This window comes from Neopsephotus bourkii, unplaced genomic scaffold (assembly GCF_033783945.1).
Source record: "Neopsephotus bourkii isolate Nb327-2 ecotype Australia unplaced genomic scaffold, CSIRO-AGI_Nbou_v1 NB_923, whole genome shotgun sequence".
NCBI lineage: Eukaryota > Metazoa > Chordata > Aves > Psittaciformes > Psittacidae > Neopsephotus > Neopsephotus bourkii.
In genome coordinates, this window is record NW_026901417.1 from 396,985 (window position 1) to 420,062 (window position 23,078).

Consider the following 23,078-nt stretch of genomic DNA (forward strand, 5'->3'; position numbering starts at 1 on the left):
CTGAAACGTTATTTCACAAAGCAGAACATCATCTCATTTCACTGTGGGAGGTTTTGTCCGAGACACTTACTGTCCTCTGGGTAATTCCCTGGGGCAAAACCTGAATCTGAACATACCAAAGGTGTAGCCTTTACAATATATGAACTTCATTTTAAGATCTTCAGATCTGTGTGTGTTAAGTGATGTTAGCCATGTTCCTTTCTACTAGAAAGTAATTTACAAGGAGCTACCATCTGGTGCTATCTGGGGCACCACTTGTTTCCGGACTTAATCTAAGGGAAATGTGGTGTCTAAGCTAGTCTTTCGCAGTATCATTTCCTGGCTCTTGGTTGAACAGTGGTAATACCAAATGGGTTGTCTTAAGAACCAAGGAGGACTCCTGCTGCTCTGCCCAATTGCTTCCCTCCAGGCAGCCTGGCAGAACTGCTGGGGGTATTCAGAAGCTCTTGGTTTAGATTTTAGTTTCCTAATGGAAGTGTAGGGTTTGGGGGTGGGCAATGCAAAGGTGGGAGGCTCCAGCCCTCACATTTGGATATTCCTGTTACGTATATAACATGCAAACAATTTCTTTCAAAGCAAACTACTGTCATTTAGAAGCAATGGGGATTTTTCTTGTGTGCAAACAACTGAGAAGAGCCTGTTTCTTTTCAGTGTCAGTGCTTCTATATGCCATATGCTGCCTCCAACTTTATGGAGATTTGATGATTTATTTTCAAGGAGTGGTGTGTTTAAGCATGCAGGTTATCAAAGATATGTTACATGTATGAAAATATATCATCTTCTAAGTTGCCCTGGTTCTCTCTAACGGGCAGTAAGTAAATACACTTTCAGTAGAGCCTGTGGGTTGACAAAATTATCCAGTAGGACAGAGATCAGCTTTTGGCTGGCTTGGGGTTTGAAAACAAACTGTAAAATGGTGCATAAATTGGTACCATGTGTAGCATTTCCTGAATCAGATACAGCTTATAATGGCAACAGTTCTGGTAAGCTAGGAAATAAGCAGAACTTAGCATTTGGATTCTGTCACTTGTTTCTGATAGCTCTTTTGTATGAGCAGGGATACAATCTGATGAGCTTTAAGGTCCCTTCCAACCCAAACCATTCTGTGATTCCATGATTGTGCTTTCTAGTTAAGCCTATTTCATGTAATGCTCGGCTGCAGAATAAGCTTCAGCAGTGACCTGGTTTAAAAGACAAACACTTAAAGGTCAGTTCCAGTAAATATAGTTGTTGTCACCTGCTTCAGTAAGTACAGCTACACAGAGAATTCCAACCCAAGCAGTCCTAGATACTGAAGGGACTAATGAGAACAACCAGAGCAGTCTGTGTAATGCTTACTCTGCTCAGCAGCTTATGAAACAGGAGTAAACGGGTGACCTGGCATGAACTGTGTCCTGAGACAGCCTGTAAAAGCTCATCTTGCTTCATTACTGCTGACCTCTTTGTAAGTGAAATGGCTGCCTACAACTAAGAACTCTGCAGCAGCACAGCAAACCAAAGAACTAGTTAAACTGATGCAGCTGTTTGCCGCCCCTAGGAGATAGCACTAGGATTTTAAACAAGCACCTGCCTTAAAAGAATAATAATCAGGTGATTCAATTATTTATACTTGAAGCCAACTTGCAGATGCTTTCATCTTCTAAAAAATACATGACCTCTGAGGGCTTTGGAGACTGAAAGTACAGATTGCATGTCTGAAGATGTTTTGCAAAATTTAATCACAACTAAAGAGATGGTAATAAACCAGCATCCTTTTTATTTAAAAAGACATTCAGTTGCAAGTTGAATACTGCTGTTGCCCAGTAGAGTCTCGTAGTCAGGTGCAGATCAGGTTTTCCTGTGTTTAGAAGCAGAGTTGAGGCTCTTTGAAGCTGTATCTCTGTTGTAATGCTTCAGTCACACTGAACTCAGGAGGCGTAAGGATTCATGGCAGGTTTTTTGTTGCTGTTCTGAGCCTGGCTCTGGTAGACTTCAAGTGAACAGACACCTACCCCCTTAATGCAGACCTCCATGTCCAGCTTTTGCTCCCCCAGACCGTGTCCAAGTTTGAAGTGTTTTTTCTTCAGGAGGAAGGAGATTGTCCTGCAAAGTCCACTGGAGCATGCAGTTGACAAGTCATCTCCTGGTGCTTTTTCCCTACCCTGCTGCTCTGTATCCAGTTAGTTCCACAAGCCATGGGAGATGGGATATACAAGGCTTAGTAGATTTTGTCGGATGACAGTTTAGCAGCAAAGATGATATAAGAACAGCTATATTTTCCAGGAGAAATCTACTCTAACAGCTTGTTCACTTGAGTGACCTGAAAAATTATGGTCCAGTAAAGAGGGAAATAAAAAGTGAAATGACCTGGTATGTCTGTCCTCCACCTCCCTCTGACTGCTTTCACGTGTTTCAGTGCAAGACAAATATGAAAGCTACATTCAAAATTAGGCCAAATCACAAGTATAAAGACAGTAAATATCAACACAGCCGGGGCTTCTGTTTGTGTCTGCCTTTAGGGTAGTAAGGACAAGTCAAAAAAGTGAGAGGATTAGCCACAATCACAGTTCTTCCTCTTTTTATGTCTTGCTTAAAAAAAGAGAAAGATACAAATCTGGCAATGAAAAATATCTAATATTCACAGCTAAGTTAAAAGTAACTATCCTTTGGACAGATAATGTATTTGGGAAAACACAAAGCAACTACTTCAGACACCTAGCTTAGGCAGAACGTTTCCTGTAGAGAAGAGAGGCAGCTGCCTCCAGAGAGCCTCCCCAGGCTGAATCAGATGTACTGACGGGCAAATATTCCAATGCAAGGTAACAAAGCTGGTACAGTCAATAATCTTACTGAAATTCTGCCAGTGGTAAGGCACAGATAAAATAATTCCATGCTTGGAAGGGCTCTGCCTACATCACCTCTGCTCTCCAAAAGAAAGGTTTCTAAGGCTTTCAGCACAGCTGTTTGTTTGGCCAGTCTGATTCGCTACACTACAGCACCAGAAGTGCGATAGCACAGGTGTGTATGAGTTCATACATACTCCTTCGGCAGTTTGCTAGTTTGTAAAAATTAATATGGAAGATTGTCCCTAGTACCTCCTTAAGAACTTGTTCTGGGCTGCGTTTAACTTAGCCCCACACACACCATTAAAACCATTGCTTACTAGATACTGGTTAAATACATGTCGAGTTGGAAATGAAGCATTGAAAGACAAATTGAAAAATAAAAAAGAATTTCTGTCCCATTATTAATCACACAAGTTTCTGAGATTTGTTTTTGGTTAGCAATTTTTACAGAAGGTGCAAATGCAGATATGGTGCACCAACAGGCCTCAAGACATAACAAAAGAGAAATGTGATCAATAAGAATTGTAAATGAGATGAGACACATGGAGGTCAAGCTTCTGTTACTATGTGCAAGGGAGCATTTAAAAATTAACAGTAAGAAAAAGTATTAGTACAAGTCTTCATGTACAAGTTAGCACGATCTAGAAAACTAGGATTTTTGTGATTGCAGATGTGATACTTCAGAAATACAATGACTGAAATGCTTTTTGTTACAGAAATCTCTGTAACTTACACCATTATAGCAATAGTGTATTTAGAAAAAGTGCCAGTCCCTGAGCCAGCAGGTAAGAACCTAAAAGATATTTATATATCTCTAAAAATATTTAAAAATAAAAATTAAGACATTAGTTAAGCTTTTAGCCATAAACGCATAAGAGCAACTACAGCAATCAATCTTGGGAAGAGAAGAGGGAAAAGTAAGTTACAGAGGGATAAACTTCTTCCAGTTTGCTATCTGAATTGCTGAAAGGCGCTCACTACCAGTTTGGCAAGTAAAGTTCATCCTGTGTCCCCTGGTTTTCCAAATGGTTTTCCAGCTGGGCCTAGAAAAGGCAGTGCTTGAACAGGGTTTCCAGAAGCATACATAATACACAGAATACGGAGTACAGCAATAAATAGTAAGAAACTATTAGCAGTTATTTGTGTCTGTGCACAAATGAGAGGAAATTTTAAGTGAGGTCCAGAAATGAAGAAGCAGGACAAATGAGTCCCTGTGACCAAAACCAGACAAATGGTGGCCTACAGCTTCTGTTTGTCTCACCTTTGCTTTAGCTAGAGAGGAGAAAAAAGAAAACAAGGCACAGCTATCTCTGCACACTGCAAAGGAAGACCACTGTTGTGCCATGGAGTACACTGGTCTGGTGCCAAGCAAGTGAAATAAAGGACAATGTGACCACACCAGAACCGAAGGTCTGATGTTTCATACCACAAGGAAGTAATAACTTGCCACAAAAACAAAAGGCATGGAGAATGGGAAGTCCTGTGAAGTGCCACCAATTGATAATACCTTCTTCGATGAGCTCTCTGAAAATCAGTTAGTTTCTGCAGAAGTGGAAATGCCAGTATTCCAGAAAACCAATGTCCTTGAGTCAAAATCAACCTTTCCTTAGATGCTGAACAGTTTAAATATTAACACATGGGAAAATTTCAGGTACACAAGTAATGCTGCTGCTTGGAGACTAGAGAAAGCTGCCTGGTGTGTCCAGCTTCTTCAGAGTATTACCCCCCTCCCCCCCCATCGTGTCCAAGTGTAACTGGCTCAAGTGCAAATGGCATCTAGAATGAATGCTTCAGGTCTCTGAAACACAAAATAAAGATATTGAGATGTTAGTGATACAGGAATTAGAGTAAATGACAAATTTGCCTTAAAGGGGAAATGAAGGTGGGGTTTTTTTTGAAGTATGAGTAATAGTAAAGGTAAAGCCAGAAAATGCAGAAAATGCTGGCCACATTTCTCTCAGGGCTTTGAGGAGATTGTGGACAGAAAAAAGACTTTTTTTTTCAAGTTGCATTAAGGTGACTGAGTGTTTTTAGCAAGAGCAGTAAGTACAAATGGGTGAAAAACAGATGTAATGTTCCAAAGCAATAAAGAACTACCACATTTAACAAATATGGAGCAAAAAGACAAGGTCCCAGACACCACATTTGGCAATTTTATTAGGAAGCTGCCTGTGTGAGAAGCGTGAAGGCAGGATCACACAGCTGCTGATTTTGTACAAATGTAAACTTGTTTTAAACATCCTTTGGTCTTGTCTCTACCTGAGGTTACACAAACCAGCTACTGGTTCTCCTTTACTGAGGCACTGCAAGTTTATTAAACCAATTTCAGCAGTAGATACCAATCATGTTCATGTGTGTGAACAAACACCCTAGCTGTGCACAGCTATATGCAATATATGATATAGAGCTGTACGAGCTATTACCATCTTCTAGGCAGAACTGTGTTTCATGCTGTCATGATGATCTCAGTTACATGAGAACTGGTTTCTCACATAAGACCTAGCTTTCTAATTAGGGATTCCACAATCCTAGTTATAATTAAGCCACAAAGCCCTTGGAGTTGACAGTTTATGGAAAACAGAAGGAACAGTAGAGGAGAAATACCAACACAAATGCTGTGAAGAGCCTCTTCTTGCCAGATGGTGCCAGGTAAGCAGTAAGACATTGCATAAAACCATTGACGCTTCCGTAAGACTTAGCCGTGTGTGTGAAGTTAGGGGAAAGTAGACAAAGTTCATGGATGGGTGGGAGAAATTTGCAGGGGGATACACTTCTCATGTTTAAAGAGCTAATATTCTTTAACAGAAATGTTCAGAAGTCACCCTGGCATATTAATGGTGTCTGCAGCCTGGATTGTAACACACAAAATAGATGTCCTGCAACCTCAGTTACAGCTGCAGGGTTCTTCAAACCACTTTGGTATTGAGGTGTGCTTTACAGAAATACAGCAAGAGATCAAAAAGAGAGCAGAGTTGGCACTGTTACTGGGGAGAATCAGTAAGGCACCTCATTTGAGAATGCGTTACTAGTACAGAAACAGCAGATGAACCGTGGGTGAGCTCATGCATCCAGTATCCTGATAAGGCAAGGTGTGTCACACCTACCTCCTGCATTTTGGCTGACTTCTAAGTATACCATTACATTAAGGCACTAACTGGCTCTGGGTTGGACTGTCAACTCATGGTCTTCTCCACCCAGCATACACCAATATGATAAGCAAAATCTGCTTCTCCTCTCTTCCCTTGTAAGTTTTTCTTTCACTGTATCAAAAAGAGATACGCTGGGATTCTGGTATTTCACCTTGTCCATGATTTGAATTTCTCGATGCCTAGTTCAGATTCTTGCCTCTGCCTCTGTTCCTGGCTATTGTGCATGTTTTTTCCTGTGAAGACAGCTACAATTCCAAGAACCCTTCATTCAGTTCTCTTGGCTTTGCCAGTGCAATTCTGAGGTTATTTCAGTATTGTTTTAATGTGTACTACTGAGATGGATGTTCCAGATATAATTGTGAACATATCTGAGATAATCTGTGTGCTCTTTGCTACTAAATTAAATATTTATAAGTTTATTTGTAGAAACTATGGCCAGAAAATACAATAAAGCAATCTTGTTTCAGTGCCAGAATTTCACAGATTTTGGTTAAAGCAGACAATTCCACCTTCACCACCTTTCATTCTTCATCTTTCTAGTAATTTTTTGCACTGACTTGCCCACATATTGTTCAGAGTCATGATAAATTCTGACCTGGTTTCGATTCTTGCACAGATTTCTGTTGCACCATTCATCTTCAGATTAGGGCCCTGTTTAAAGGCCTTGTACCTTCATTTTCATGGAGAAAGGCTTTCATTTAGAAGTTAACTCAAACTAATAATGTTACACATATGGGCTGTCAGCCTAGTAGCCAGTGTACCATGGCTTGCCAAGGAAGTCAAGTAATTCCTTCTTCAGCAGGTCTTCTGAAATATTGGATATTCAGAAGATAAAGAGCCAGGGCAATGTTGGCACACACAGACTTAGCAGTGGTATTTTAAAGGCAGATGTTAAACTGTAGCATTTCTTGGCCTACAAGCCTACAATTTAGGTTTATCTCCTACACCATTGTTCATCATAGCTATGATGCTAGGAAGATACCCATTTTGATTCCCATAATTCCTACGTTTATTCTTCTGCACAAGTAAATGCCAAACTTTAAAATGCAGGTAAAGCAAACAGTATTGCTCTAAATGACCACATGTATGAAGTAAAGCAATAGCACACATCACTTTGGGATGAATCTCCCACAGAGCAAAAGCCCTGCAGCTTGGGAGATCGAAAAGCCACGCTATCTGCACAGGAACTGAAGGGCTCCAGTGATGTGTATTGCATGTTGGACTTAATAGCCCTAATTACTTGGATAAAGATTAAATCTTCAGTCTAACAGACTCGATGCAGTATTCTGCAAAACTTTCATAAAAGAAGAACAGGCATTTGGAGGAAGCAAAACAGTATTATTTCCCTTCTTGGCTTAGTCAGCAATGAGGAAAAGGAGTGGCTAAAGGAGGACAACCTTTACACTTCCTATGCGTGACACATGCAACCCTGACAAAATAAGATGCTGCCATCAACTTCTGAACTCTAATTTACAAAACAACTGTAATTACATAGCAGTCCCTAATTGCTTGTGCTTTTGCAGCAGTCAGAAGTAAACTCCTTTATCTGTGAAGGCTAGAACTGTATAGATAAGTTGGTGGCTATTTTTAAAGCTATGCCTTAGCATGCAAAGCATTCTTGTATGCTATGCCCTGCTACCTGAAGGTGCAGAGAGACCATACTCACCTTTTATTTACTGTCTTGAAGCTGACTCAGCAACTGGCTTCTGCACTCCAAAGGCAGTGATAAAAATATTCACAACTACTATAATGAATACTAGTCCAGTTGCAAGGTTGTTGAGGAAATTCAGCTTTCCATGTTTTGCAGGGTTGTTAAGATCATATTTTACTTCAAAGAGAAAGGGAAAAAAAAGTTTTAGTTATATGTATTACATGTTTAATTCTATGTATTTCAAAATACAGAATAAAAGTCTTCACTACTCTTGCAGTTCAAGAATTTCTCTTACACTATTTGCATCAGTCATACTTAAAAGGAAGTAAAATTCTGCGGTGTCAGTAAAAGTGCTAAGCAGAAGATCTTTAACCGCAAGGAGCCTATTAGCTTTCAGTAATTAACATATAATCTCTGTGGATGAACATTGGAAGTAACGGATACACAAACATCACTAGAAATGTTCTGAGTTGTTGATCTTCCGAAATCTAGTTTTGTTGCAGACCTTAAGCATTTAAAAATTCTTTCAGTCTTGAATACACGAAGCTTGAAGTCCTGACCGGATAGAATGAAGTTAAATTTCCTGCAGGTTCTTCACAGGAAGCCCAATCTCTCTCTAACAGGGTTCTAATTATTTTTTTGATGCTGGTGCTCTTCCCCAGCTGTACTCCCCGCTTTTGCATTGATTCTGCTTTTAGAAAGCAAGAGCATTATATCTGCTGAACAGAGCACTGTAGCTGCAGTCCTTTTTATGGAAAGCATCAGCTGTGTAAACATTTTCTTCTGTTTCTTGCAGTTGAACTGCTAATGGCAGTGAGGGAGGAACACACAAGGGATACAGTATTAATTTAGTTTAAGCTTTGATTCCAGGCCTTGTGCAAACATATAGAAGAGTTACACTGGGCTGATAATAGACTTGATGATAAAGCATGTGCCTGTGTAAGACAGTCTGGGGTGCTTGCCTGGCATCACACAGAAACACAAGATTTTCCTCTGTCTCTGCTTTCCTGCATTAAGGGCTCTGCAGCTCAGACCTTCTGCTAAATTTGATGCTGGTGGAATCAGTGCCAATGAATTCTGGAGCTTGTTTTGAGAATAGTTTTTTGCCTATTAAAAATCCTAGTTCTTCCTGGAGTCTGCATGTACAGGACATGTGAGAGAAAGTTTATACATGACAAGTTTTTATGGCAACATAAGCCTTTGAGCTCTTTCTGACAGGCACACACACAGATGTGTAGCCTAAGACCTTACTGCCAGAGATCAACTTTGTTATTTGTTTTTTAACACAATGAGCCTCTCAACACTGCAGAACTTAACCACAGAACCATGACAAGCTTGTTTCTTGAAGCAGTTATATAGAAGTATGACAAACTCATGATGCTGAAGTATTAAAAGCGAGGTTTACTTGGACCCTAATTAGGAAGTCTAATGCTGTTTTGGTTTCAAGGAATTCCGGGCACCTCTTCAGGTACTGTTTGCTAAACCTCTATAGTCAAACATCACAGGCCAGGCAAAGCACTACCTTTGTAGGCATGAAATAATTTAAGCTCAGCAGTATCTAACCCTGAAAATTAGTTTATATATGTCTGTAAAGTATCTGGAGCTATGTGGATGTTTGTATCCCAACAATACATAGAAGGACTCCTGGACTGTCATGTGTCAAATAAATGAATATTGAATCATTACTCCTAAAGGATAGGAGAAAAGCATTTCAGACAGTTAGTTTATAAAAGAAAAGGTAATAACGGCCTAACGTATTTTGTGAGTTAGAAGAAATCATGCTCAAAGGAGAACTGACACTTTCAGAGCCATCCCTTTGTCCAAGTAAGGGTCAGAGAAGACAATATTGCTGGTCAGTTTAGGCAGTGCTCTAAATTTTGAAGTAGAATGGCAGTCATCCTATGTTAGTGATTATAGTGCTTAAGATGAGGGTGTTTGTGAAAATGTTCTTAAGAACAGTTATTCTTTAAGTATTTTATTATAGTGGGATTAGATTACTATGATTTCATGCCACTTAAACTATTTCAAGACATTCTTTGCTTTTTTCCCAAAAAAGTTAAGGTTACCAGATCACTTTCAAGGACAAGTTTGCTGAATATTTTTCAAATTGTTTTTGTGAAAGGCTCTTTTGAAGGGGGAAAAGCTCTTAAGCACTCACAGAGAGCAGTAAGAACTGGTAACACCTGGGATAAAACTCTGTCTCAAGGAAAGAAACTGGATGGTTGCACAGACTTTTGTTTGTACTTGTGATAGCTAGTGGCAGAATTTTGTGGCTGGACAGAAAGGCAAACTGTTCCTGCAGGCCAAAACTACCAAATACACACTGTGAAAAGCAAATTCTTGCTATGAGGCCTGTATATTTGTACCTCCATATTCTACTTCCTATCTTCAGTTCTACTGACCTTTGCATGACAGCATTGCTCCAACAGCACAGGGATTTGTCACCCTTGGTACACTGAACCTCTCCAGCTGCTGCTGACTGCAGATCACAGGCTGAACTCCAGATGCATCTCAATGTTTGCTAAGTGGTCTGTGATCTCTACCTCAGCCCAGCTTCAAAGTACAGGCTGCTGGGTATGCTCTTTGTTCTCAGTGTGACAAAGATAAAAATGACAGGTATAGAAGCCACTTCGGCAATGCCTGGCAGAAGCATTAAAAAGCCATGTCTCAGTATATACTGAGAAATTATTGCCTAACAAAAAGCAGGAAACTTGTTTAGAGTCTCAAAGACTGCCCAACTGAAACAACCACTAGCGAGATGCCTTCAACCTAGAAACACAGAATCATAGAATCACGGAATGGTTGGGTTGTAAGGGACCTTAAAGCTTATTCAGTTCCAACACCCTGCCACAGGCAGGGACACAGTCCACTAGAGCAGGTTGCTCTAAGTCCCGTCCAAGCTAGCCTTGAACACTGTCAGGGATGAGGTCTACTGATTTTTGTGTATTCTGATTTCTCCATCCATGACTCTCCATGACACATCCCTGGTATCATCAGGTCACCTTTCCCAGTCCCTTTCTGTAACTTCCTCTGAGCCTGAATGTTGCTCTTGTACTGACCCTACCAATGCAGGGACAGCTGTATTCTGTCTCTTTTGTAACAAAGAAAAAAGCTACATCAGCTGCATATCAATATTATAAACCTTACGTATCCTGGTTTCTTAGGAACTTCCTCCTTGAACACCAAGGTTTTTTTCAGTTGTGCTAAAAACCAACACACTGAAAGACTAGCACAGATGCCAAAGGTGGCACCTATAACTTAATAAATGTTGTGTGAATTCTGACTGCCATCGTCAAGGCTTTGCATTTATGATAGACTTAAGATCTGCCATCCAGTAACCATTGATTTAATGGGAAAGATTTTAAAAAAGTTATGAGAGTAAACGATCATATATTACTAGCAAGAGAAGTGGCACATAGCTGTTTCCTACCAGTGAAGGTGTCATTTAGGTGTTCAACTGATGGTGAAACCTAAATATTTCCTCCGATTCCACAGGTATCTTTGATCGACTCTCCAAAGTTACGGTCTAAGGTTTGGGTGCTGCCAATGAACACTGCAGGTTTCCAGTAACTTTGCAAAATGCTACTGGGCTCTTTTTGCATTTTGCCTTGCAAAAGCATGGGGGAAAACATCACAGTAGGATAAGATACCAAAGAGAAACACTGAAGACTTGTTTAAGGTCAAAACAGAAATCTCAGATTTCCAGAAGATTTTGGATAATTCATGCCCACGTAGTGATGACATTGTTTTGGAAATGAGCCTGGTTCTATAGGTACTTAGATCAATATTCTGCTTTACAGAGTAAGGCAGAGGGTGCAGGACACATCTGTGCTACTAATTGTAGAATCACAGAATGGTTTGGGTTGGAAGGGACCTTAAGGCTCATCCAGTTCCAACCCCCTGCCATGGGCAGGGATACCTCCCACTAGAATATTGATTTAAAATACTTTATTGTTAGTGATAAGTACTGGTTCTAGTGCCTTATGGCATTGTACCTATTAATACCAACTAGTGGAACCTGTTTTTGAGAACAGCAAATATGTTGCATTGAACATTGAATGTGAATGTTTATCATTCACCAAATAAGTCTGAAAGCGGAGAGTAAAGAGGGCAGGGAGCAAGGAACTAATTCTACACCTGTCTCATTAAATGTGTCCAGAGCACACATGAATACAACTCCTGTTTGAACTCATTCTCTTGAAATTATTTCAAGCATATGTTAAAGGTAATGCATCATATTTCTTTGGTAGAAAGTAGAAAAGGTTTCCCTAGTGATAAGCAGAATTCAATACAACCTAGTTTTAGTTCCAATTTGCTACTCATGTTCACAAAATATTCTCAAAATATTACTGTATAATAATTAACAGGATTAAGTAACAGGTCTTGCCAGAAACATTATTATGAAACTGGGAAGGCTGCATGATTCTATCTGGCCTATTAATGTTTCTTTTACAGTATTTCATCATTTTCCTTCCTCCTCAGGCCTTCTGGAAAGAAAAATATTCATAAACTGGGCAAATGAGGAAGTTGATCAAAACTGAAGATTCCACATAAAGCTGCCCTTCCTCCTTTGGATGCAATATTTCTAAGGTCTTAAGAAAATACCTCAATCAGTTATGACATAAAGACTTCCAAATATAACAGTTCTTTAAGAATAATTATTAAGTCTATATACCATTTTATATACCATCTTATAGGTTGCATCCTATAAGAAAAATACATGTCAATGGTTTTCTTGTTGCTACATACCAAGGAATATCAGGAGTACTCCCACCATAACTTGCAGTGTGAGTGACAGGCTGATAAGAATAATAAGTGGGATGTAGAAGGAAAAAGAAGGTCCTTGCTCTATCACGGCTTTCAGCTGGGATGCATTGGCCATCAGCAGGGCAATGTCCAACATGCTCTCTGCAGCACTTTTCTTATTTGCGTAGTGGTTGATATTCATAGGTCCATTTCTTTGAAACCACTGTGATGTTCTTTGCTAGAATTGGGAGAAAGGAGAAAGATTATTCACATCTATCTTAATTGGTATAGTAAGAGATCACTTGGCACATCAACTAATTTCTGTATTCATACTGATAAGAGCAATAGTGGTACTGAGACTTTCAGCGCATCTTTTTCACTGTTACTACTGTCCTCCATCTGACAAGAGAGCAGTAAATACTGCCTGTACTGCACTTTGGCAGATACACTTTTTCCAGCTTGTAGGATCAGTCTGACGAGTCAGGATGTTTTGATGCTGGGAAAGGGGAAGATTGAAAGAGCTGAGAAGTTTGCACTGCAAAAAGTTGGGTGGGAAAAACCCCTGCAAATCAACCGAGCAAACAATAAATTGTTGTAACTATGGCATACTTAAAACCACAAATATTTATTAAATTCATCCTTTGTTATCACATAGTTCCTTAATTACTCATGAATCTTACCTGGAGGATTTATGTGGAAGTTGGCCACTGTATGAGCTTTGCTTAACCTCTCCCTGCTGCTTACTCTGCCATGTCCCTGTCCAGTCCCACCCATACACAGTGAACTGTTTTTCCACTTTAATAGCTTATGATCTGTGGGTGCCAAGCACTGCCCAAGCACAAGGGAAACTTTCTTTTCATTTTTCACACCAACAGGTTTTCATTTTTTTAAATTGTCCTTCAAACAAACAGGAAAGTAAAACCCAACTGCAGGGTAGAACCAGAGCTTGTTAACCTGGCAGGATGATCAAAATGAATGTCTCCTAATAACGATTCACATGGCATTTGACAGCTCATCTCCCAGAGGTGCTTATTTCTCTATGGATTAGATGCAGCTTAGAGTAACTAGTTTAGGCTTAGATGCCTAACTCTGCAATGAGGAGAGCAGGTAACCCTCATTTCTGCATTCTCTGAACAGGTTAAGAATTTAATTATTGCTGCTCTTCCTTCTAGACTTTATTCCAAAGTAATACACAACTATACTGGAAGTAAGCTTATGCTAGCTGATTTCTCTAAACCTGCTTCTTACAGAACTTTTTTATTGCACAAATATGTTCCTGCTTGCCAGAAAATAACTGTGAGGAAAGTCTCACTTGGAAGGTTAGCTCAAATGCAGAAAACTGCCCTCTAATTACTCTCTCCAGCAGCACTGAGAACTATCAGATTTCCAGCTCCAAAGCCAGGTTTCCCACTGTACAGCCCTAAAAGTGTCCTCTTAAATAGGACAGATACTAATGCATAGAGCAAACACATTACCAGCTTTTCCAGGGCACTCAAATACCAAACTTTACCCATTTTCACCAAACACGTTGTAATCAACCACAGCCTAAATATTTTACTCAGTGAAAAATGGCATGGGACAGTAGCAGACTTTTCCTACAAAGAGAAGGAAGCCATGTAATCATAGCTTCACGCAGATGGCTTCTTTATTGAGACCAAGCTGCTGAAGAAACTTTCTTTGAAATGAATGCTGACTTCATTCAGAAGGATCTCAATACTCATTTATTTTGTCTACATTCCACCACCTAAAAATGCAATTTGGCTGGGGGCTCTGTCCTACATTTGCCACTTTTTCTCTCCCCAAGGACGGCCTACTCGTCCCACCTCCGTGCCCCATTAAACCACTGTAGCATTTGGATGCTTTGAAAAAATACTGTAATTCTAGAATACCATCCACCAGAAGCACTAAACCAGGTGTATATGTTCATTTCCTTATGGAAAGCAGCATGGAATATATGCTGGCAGTACTCTAGAAAGATCCAGACTAACATTTTTCACTGTTTAGTGTACAGTAAAAAGCCAAACACACACACTTAGCTCTTGGCTACTTAATGCTGGCAGTGTACAACGGGATGGGGAACTTCATGTGTAACAGCAGAATGCAATTTCTAGGCATGAATTTAAAAGAAACCCTTCTTAGTAGACTACAGAAGTAATATTTTATCACAAGTTCATAATAAAGGAAGCTTTTTCCTAAATCGACTAGCTAATTAACTCCTTCCTGCCGAAAATACTGACATAGAAATACCTGTTGGGGCTACGAAGCTGCAGCATGCAACACCATCAAAACTACATGGGTAGCTGTGACTCAGTTCTTAATCCTGATGGAGGGAACTGCACTGAAAACAGGACAAGTAGTTTCTTTGTTTTCATTGATGTGGGAGTGTGATGATGTTTGACATGGTGGTCTGTTGGGTTATTTTAACTTCACAAAAGAGTAAATAGCCTGGGCTGAATCTTCCTTTCAGTTACCTCTGTGACTACAGGATATAAGACAGTTTGTACATAAAAAACAGAATATGATCTTTTCTTTCTCCTGGAGAGGTACTTTTAGGACCTTGCTGTTTGCTGATTTTCTGTATGGTCAGGTTGCATGTGGGAATAGGAGGATATGGCATTTGAATTGTGGTGAAAGCAAAGGAGTCACTTCTGAACTCCAGTAAACGGAGAAGACTTTTTCAAAGTAGGGTGCTGCTGAAGCAAACTAAGGCAAAACTTATTCCTGGCATGACAACTCAGCTATTTACTACGTTTAGATTCTAAAAAACGGCATTTTGCTCTGTTAAGAGACTTTCAGCTACCGCTTCTGAAAGCAGACCAGCTCAGAATCAGAACTAGGCATATGGAGAAGTGAATATTGGTTCTACTGTAAACAGCCTGTGGTCTTGTTTTCTGCCAGGAAAAAAGAACTGCAATCACAGAAATCCCAGAAACAATCATTCCCCATCTCCTGCTTGAGAACTGGTACCTCCTCATAATGCTAGAAAACCATCAAACAAATAAAAATGCTTTCTGGAAGCAAGTTGAAGAGAACTGCCAAAAGCACTGAAACAAATGCAGTCAGTCCTATGGCAGCAATTTTTAAGATCCGACTATGTGTCATACAACAATATATAGACAGGGAAAGAAAGAAAAGCTGTTGCCTTAACCTCAGGATACTTACAGTCATGTACAACAGAAATTATATGGGAACTATGTTATGTGGCTTTATGTTTTTTTCAGGGAGATTCCAAGCATGTAGCAAACATATGCAGCCCACAGCATTCAATGACACTTCCCATGCTGTTATCACCTGCAGACGGAAAGTGCAGCTTCTGAAGACTTTCTAGTATGCATGTAAAGTAAAACTTTTCCTGCAGGTGTCACTTGGCAAGAGAAATGTACTCTACACAACCTGCCCTAGCCTCAACGTAATCAAAACGCCTCATTACACACTTTCAGTATTCAAATTACCTGGTACAAACAAGCTGATCCCTTCAGCTGGCATTACTGAATGAGTCTGAGGAAAAACTGCACGTGTTTTCACATGTGTGTGCACAAGAGCCAGGTGTAGGTGGAACTGCTGTGTCTTCCTTTCCCTGTCAGTAACAGCCTGCCCTCAGGTCTCAATTGCCAGCAAAGCACCAACCCTGAACAGAACAGCCTGCTGCACAATTATGTATAGTAGAGGGTTGAAAAAATTCTTGCTCTGTCTGTGCCTGGAACAATCTCCTGTGGAACTGCTGATTTTCACAGTCAAATGATGTTGTCCCCATGGACAATAATACCACTCTGGTCCCCACACAGCAGCAAGGTCTGTTTGATTGCCCAGAGCAGAGCCATTTGCAAGGATAAAGCTAAGATGCTGCATCAGAAGCTGGCACGTTTTTTCTTCTGTAAGACCAACCCTTCCCACCAGGATTGAACAGTATTGAGCACACAATCTCAACTGTGTTGACATGGACTTTGCTGCTGCTTTGCTTCACTCGCCATTTCAACAGTAGACCCAGAAGAACCGAGTCCCTTTGAAATACAGACAGGATTTATTCATTACATTTATTTAAAAATAAATAGAAGTGGCGCTGAGATGAATGTCCTTGGATGCCAAGTTTCATGAATCAGATCTAAGACCCACCTGGTGATTCAACAGGAAGGAAACAACACTGAAAATGGAAACATCTGAAAACAAATACTAAAGTATCTTTGCTAAATACAGTAACTAGTTATAGTAAGGATTTCTGCTTCTATTACAGCATGAAATCAGTACTTGTGACAACATTTATGTGGCTATTTGGTCAGCTGAGTATTTATCAAACACTAGTCACTGCTGAACCAGTCAAATCAACATGCTGGAAGTCTAAACAAAAAAATGGGAAGCCCAAAAGTTGTTTATTTTCTTGTCCAACTTGACCTGAGTTTCCCAAACTGTATCAGTGAGTCCCTGCAGAGAAGATAGGAGGGGTCTCTGACATGCCGATCACCTGTAACCCACTGAGAAAAAAACCTACAAACCACTAGTGAAAATGATGCCTGCTTTGCATTTGTATTTACAACTTAGTTATGGTTGTTTCTGTCACTCTGCCCTACGAATGCAGGAAGAAAGTTCAGATTCTGACAGCAAGATGTTAGGATTCATTTCTTCTCTTTTTGTATGTTCCCAGGTGCTCAACTCAGCTTCTTAAATGTCTAGCACCACACATATTCTCATGTAGAGATTGTTTTAAGAAAATCTAAAAAAAAAAAAAAAAAAAAAGGCCAAAATGAAAGCCCCACAAAAGGCAAACACTGCCTGAAACAACAGGATCTTGAAATTTTCAAGTTGAGTCAAATCCGTTATGAACACTGAATTTACTGTTCATGTAATGAAGTTAACAGGTACTTTCACTAGCACAAGACTTATTAATGTTTTCTTCTTAAATCCCACAAGAAAAACAGTATTTTGCAGTTAGCAAGGTGAACTTCCAATTTCCCAGATGAGCACTTTGAAACAGAAACTGCAAAGTATATGCCAGAAGTACAGCTTGGGTCTCTTCAATTTTGATTTGCAATCTGTACCACAGCTCACCATGTTTTGCATGTGAGGCCCAGAGTCTCATATCTGGGTTCTGAAAACACACAAATTCTTATTTTAGTATTGGTACAGTATTAGCACTAAATAATTTCATGGTATTCTAACCATCAAGCATTCTAACTATTCCAATCATTAAGCAGTAGAATGTCTTTATTAAATACAGAAGACCTACAGTTTTGTAATTGGGAAGATAATGGTGATTATAATTTCTATATTCAAACCGATGGATAACACCTTCCTTAAGCTATCAGAAGATTCTTCGCCTTCAGTTACATTTACTCTGAAATACAATTCCCACAGTCTTTGGCTTGCTCTAACTCTGCATACAGTGTTCTTTCTCTTTTAGGTTAATGATTATTGCAATTTTCTGGCAGCTTTTAGTCACTTCTAATAGCTAAACAGCCTTGACTCAAAATGATATCAGGCAAACTTGTTGACCAAAACGACCTCTGGGGTTTTACTGCTTATATTATATGGAACTTCCTTAAATTCTTGTGTTTAGTGACAGTCCTAATTTTAAAATGATGAAAACTTGCTACGTAATAATGAGGCTGTGTAAACAGAGGCGAGTCATACTGACCTTACAGTGGCTGTTCTCTACTGTGTTTTGCAACAATCTTTCTAGCCAAGACTGTTAAAAAGATGCTAGAGAGCTCTTTTGTTTAAAAAGTAATTCGCTAAGTTCTTGAAATATTGACCATTAGGAAAAATACTGCACAGCAAACTTTTCCAGATCTTTTAGTGGTAATTTCATGTTCAGGGAAAATTTCAGTTATATCAAAAAAGAGAAGGATCAGACATTAAGAAATAGTACAGGAATAAAACAGAAGACAATTTCAGAACTGTACTTGTATTTTTTTTCCTAAGATCAACCCTACAGTTACACAGTTGAACTAGTGACTTCATATAATTCTTTAATAACCCTCATAGATGTGGAACTTCTATCCATATCTCCATCACTTACATACTGAAGATGCAATGGGCCATATGTGGCCGCTCTGAAATCAGACTTCCCCTCTGCCTCAGAGGTCTTGCTGGTCTAAAGAAGTAGGGAAAATATTCTGCAAAGACAAGAAATATTCTTCCAACAAATATATCAGGTTAGATATAAGGAAGATGTTCTTCCCTGCAAGGGTGGTGAGGCACTGGAACAGGTTTCCCAAAGAAATGGCAAATGCTCCATCTCTGACAATGTTCAAGGCCAGGCTAGATAGAGCCTTCGGTGATACGGTCTAGCGTGAGGAGTCCCTGTCTATGGCAGAGGGTTGGAACTAGATGATCTTAGGGTCCTTTCCAACCTTAACTGTTCTACGATTCTATGATTTTAAGCTGTATCAGTTATGTAATGAACAATTAGCTCCTTTGTACACCTCCACAGAAGATAACTATTTCTTTTCCCCAGTAAAACATTAGATCACTTCTTCAGCTTAGCACTGACTCAAGAGAGAAAAAAACCTACCTCTGGACTGACTCATCAATTACACTTCATGTAGGAATTTCATTTGAGGGTAGGGGAATCTGTTCATTCAAGTACCAACCCAGCATCACATTAACAAGCTTGTGAGACTTCTGCAATCACATCTTGAGACCGTATGGTTGCAATCAAAATAAAAAGCAGGGAGGACACAGCCTGTGTTTATATTTCACAGACATCATCAATTTTCGAGTACCTTTAAAAGCCTATTCTTAAGAAGGGCCACTTTCTATACAGTCAGAAAATGCAAGTATGACTACATTAAGACTACACTGTACACCTATTTAGACAGAAGCTTTCTCCTGTATGACTTTTTTCTGTCTTGCATTACTACTGCTCATTCACGTCTTCTATTACTACTTCTCACAACTGGTCTGCAGGCTGCCTATTTTGTGTGGTTAAAGCACTGCTTGTTTATTCTAGCTACTTAAAAAAAAACAAGCAAACAAAACCTTATCATCAACAGTTTCAATATTCAGAGTATATAAAATATTTCAAATTCAATTTGAATGTTTTAGAAATTTCCATTTCATTCTATATGCAGTGATATAATTTCAAGTTCCTACAGATGTGAAGTTTGTTACTTGCAGCATGATGCCAAGAAACTGCCATGTCCCAAACCTACTTATGAATACAAGCGTGAAGGCAGCTATTGCAGAGCTTTATTTTTTTTTGTTGTTGTTGTTCTTTTCTACCATCCAATTCTTGTTCACCTTTGTCATAGTCCTTTAACTCTTTCAACTAGGATTTCCTAGTAGTTTGGAAACATTAAACTAGATTTTACAACAGGGTGACAGGACTGTATGAATATGGACCATGAACAAGGGAAGCAAGGAAATGAAGGTGCAAAACCAGTTACTATCTGTATTTGTATGAACAGATACTTTGGAAGAAGCAGCCAGATACTTCTGCCAAGTGTAATTCCTCACATGAGTCAATGAGAAGTACCAGGCTAACCCGGCACTAGAAGCAGGGAATTTCTTACTTCTAAAAGCTTGACAGCTGCTAAAAAACCCTACCCAAATTAATAATGAAATCAAAATAAACCACATCAACCCACTGTGTGACCACTCATTCACAATTACAGTGGGCTTAACTAGCCTTTTTTTAATTCATGTGCTTTGAATGCTTTGAAAGCTGGATAACTCTATCTGCATCTGTCAGCTCTTCTGTAAGAGTCTGCTGCTGAAGATGTGCAAGAAAATCTGTTCTGAGAGCAGACACTAGGATGGGAGTAAGCCAACCCAGGTGGAACATGTTGCAAGGCCTGTGCAGACACTTAGGCACTTCTGATTCCAACAATGAAGATTCAGGCACATTCAGATTTGTGGTCTCCCTAGGTTTAGCTGGCTGTGAGTTGTGAACTTGGTCAGACTTTTAAGGTATCTCCTATTCACAGACTGTTTTTTTAAGAAACCTGTCTCCATCTGTTTTACCTCACATAAACTTTTTTGTGTGTGTTAGAAAATGGGAAAAAAGTGTCCGTAAAGTTCTCTGAAGTGCCACTGTATAATACAGTATAATAGTACAGTTAGCTACTTATTCTTTATATGGCACTTGGAGTTTCTATGGGGAAGACGTAACAAAATCATGATTGCTTGCAACTGAAGATGACGTAAAATGGGAAAGTTGCAGAAAAATTCTCAGAACATAGCAAGTTAAAAAAATCTCTATGTCTAGTAGTTGTGATGCAATCACAGCTCTATGTTAATAAAAAAGGAAGATGGCTAAAAAGTCAGTGGTTTACAGGAAACCCGTCCAGGCCACCAGCCTGACCTGCGCACCCCAGCCTTGATTATCTTTATGTACTTTCCAGGATTTATAAAAGCCAGCTTGTTTTATTCCTTGGTATGATAGTCATGGCTACAAGGGTTTGTCAGGAAGGGAGGGAGGAAGGACAGATCTGCTACACAAACAGTCCAGTCTGCCTGTAGCCAGAAAGTTTTACCAGTGACGTAGGTAGTTTAGTACAACTGGTTCTATGTGGAAGTCTTAGGTTGGAACAAAAGCTGCTTTTTAGAGTTTACTCCTTTCCAAAACAACATAAAAGATGATCTTCTACGCTCTTTTAAACCAGTCTGGCTTTTCAGATAACTGGCATGCTTGGAAAATATCCTTTATGCATAAACAGAGTATGGGATGAAATGCTCTGCAATGAAGTAAAAGAACAGTAAAAGTTAGGTATTTCTCATTTTTACTTGGATTCATGTATGGAAAAAAACCCAACTCATAAAGGCCCAACCTTTTAAATAATTCCTCCTACTTTTGTGCTCTTTTCTCTCCTGTGCACATATTCCTGAGCAACTTTTCCATCCTCTCCCAAGTAATCTGGGTAGAAACACCCTCCCAGGTTTGGAGAGATGTCAGTGTGCTCTGAGCAGAGATTTCTGGGTGGGGAGGACATCTGATGACCTTTCAACTCACATGTGTAGGAACTAAAGGGTCATCCTGCCAAGGACAAAAAAGGATCTTTTCCTCCACTGGCACTTGCCTATCTTTGAAATGAGACAAGGTGGGTTGCCTGCAGCAGCATGTGCACAAAAAGAAGTGCTGAACTAATGGAAGACGGGTTAGAAAAGAAAATTAAACTGAGAGGTATAGGGTGAGTAGAGACTGGATTGAAAACAGCCCTGAGAAGAAGGTCTTGGGGATACTGGTGCATGAGAAGCTCCCCATGACCCAGCTTCAGTGTGCGCTTGAGCCCAGAACCCCCCCGTGTGCTGGGCTGCACCCCCAGAGCGTGAGCAGCAGCTCAGGGAGGGGATCCTGCCCCTCTGCTGTGCTCTGGGGAGACCCCCCCTGCAGCCCTGATCCAGCTCTGGGGCAGCAGCACAAGAGGGACCTGGAGCTGTTGGAGCAAGGCCAGAGGAGGCCATGGAGATGCTGCAAGGGCTGGAGCAGCTCTGCTCTGGAGCCAGGCTGAGAGAGCTGGGCTGGGTCAGCCTGGAGAAGAGAAGGCTCCTGAAGGGGAGACCTTAGAGCAGGTCCAGTGCCTAAAGGGGCTGCAGGAAACCTGGAGAGGGGCTTGGGACAAGGGCCTGTAGGGACAGGCCAAGGGGAATGGCTTGAACCTGCCCGAGGGGAGACTGAGCTGAGCTCTTAGGCAGAAGCTCTTCCCTGTGAGGGTGCTGAGGCGCTGGCACAGGGTGCCCAGAGAAGCTGTGGCTGCCCCATCCCTGGCAGTGTTCAAGGCCAGGTTGGACACAGGGGCTTGGAGCAAGCTGCTCCAGTGGAAGGTGTCCCTGCCCCCGGCAGGGGTTGGAGCTGAGAGAGCTTTCAGGTCTCTTCCAACCCAACCCATTCTGTGGTTCTGTGAGTACCCATTACCAGACTTGGCAGGGCAGCATTCAGCACACCGGCCCTTTCCCGGCGTTTCTTCCCGCCTCAGCTTCCCGGCTGCTCCCGCCACCTCCCGTAGTCGGCTGGGTCGGAGATGGGCTGGCGCCGCCCCGGACCCCTCACGCCTGTCCCGCCGGTGCCCCATACACCGCCTCCTCCTGCCCTGCTCTCGCCCGCCATGCCCGGGCGCCGCGGCAGCCGAGCCCACTCCCGCTCTCTTTCCCCCCCCAGCCGGCTGAAAGCGCCTCCGGCCCTACCCGCTCGCCGAGCGCCGGCTCCGCGCCCTCCGCCAGCCCGTTCAGCTCGTGGGTCTCGCTGCCGGAGTCCATCGCGCCGCAGAGGAGGCCGGTGCGGCCCCAGCCCTCGCGCTCCTGCCAGGCCCGGCCCAGCCGCCGGGAGCGAGAGCGGCCACTGAGGAGAAAGTTTCCAGGGGAGCGGCTCTGCCCCTGCTCAAACCCGCCGCCCAGGGGCCCGCCTGCCCCGCTCTCCCCGGGAGGTCGGCCCGGCGGACGCAGCACGCTGTGCCCCCGGAACGCTGCACTCCGCGGGGGAGGTTTCCGTAAGGGACCGAGACCCGGACAGAGACGAACCGCAGCCAGCGCCCGCCCGGTGATGCAGCCTGTACCCGCCGGCCTTAGGATTGGCGGAGGCTTCTTTAGCGCCGGCGGGAGCTGGGCACCGGGGCGGGAGCTGGGCACCGGGGCGGGAGCTGGGCACCGGGGCGGGAGCTGGGCACCGGGGCGGGAGCTCGGCACCGGGGCGGGAGCTCGCACGGCCAGCGGGTGGTCAGAGCCGTGAATTTCCAGTGTTGGTCAGGAGCCGTATTGGGGGGCGACAGGAAACCT

At 41.6% G+C, this 23,078-nt stretch overlaps 1 protein-coding gene across 2 annotated transcripts; it reads right to left on the minus strand.

The window, feature by feature from the left end:
* Nucleotides 1–1,733: 1,733 nt before the first annotated feature.
* Nucleotides 1,734–22,588, minus strand: NINJ1 (ninjurin 1). 2 transcript variants are annotated; one of them, XM_061357765.1, is made up of 4 exons: nucleotides 22,491–22,588; nucleotides 12,375–12,609; nucleotides 7,641–7,802; nucleotides 1,734–4,623 (listed from the first exon to the last, which is right to left on the minus strand). In XM_061357765.1, the coding sequence occupies exons 1-3, from the start codon at nucleotides 22,560–22,562 to the stop codon at nucleotides 7,648–7,650; spliced, it is 462 nt and encodes a 153-aa protein (XP_061213749.1). In that variant the 5' UTR covers nucleotides 22,563–22,588; the 3' UTR covers nucleotides 1,734–4,623; nucleotides 7,641–7,647. The 2 variants fall into 2 exon arrangements, with proteins under 2 accessions (XP_061213749.1, XP_061213750.1); XM_061357766.1 differs by lacking the exon at nucleotides 7,641–7,802.
* Nucleotides 22,589–23,078: the final 490 nt, after the last annotated feature.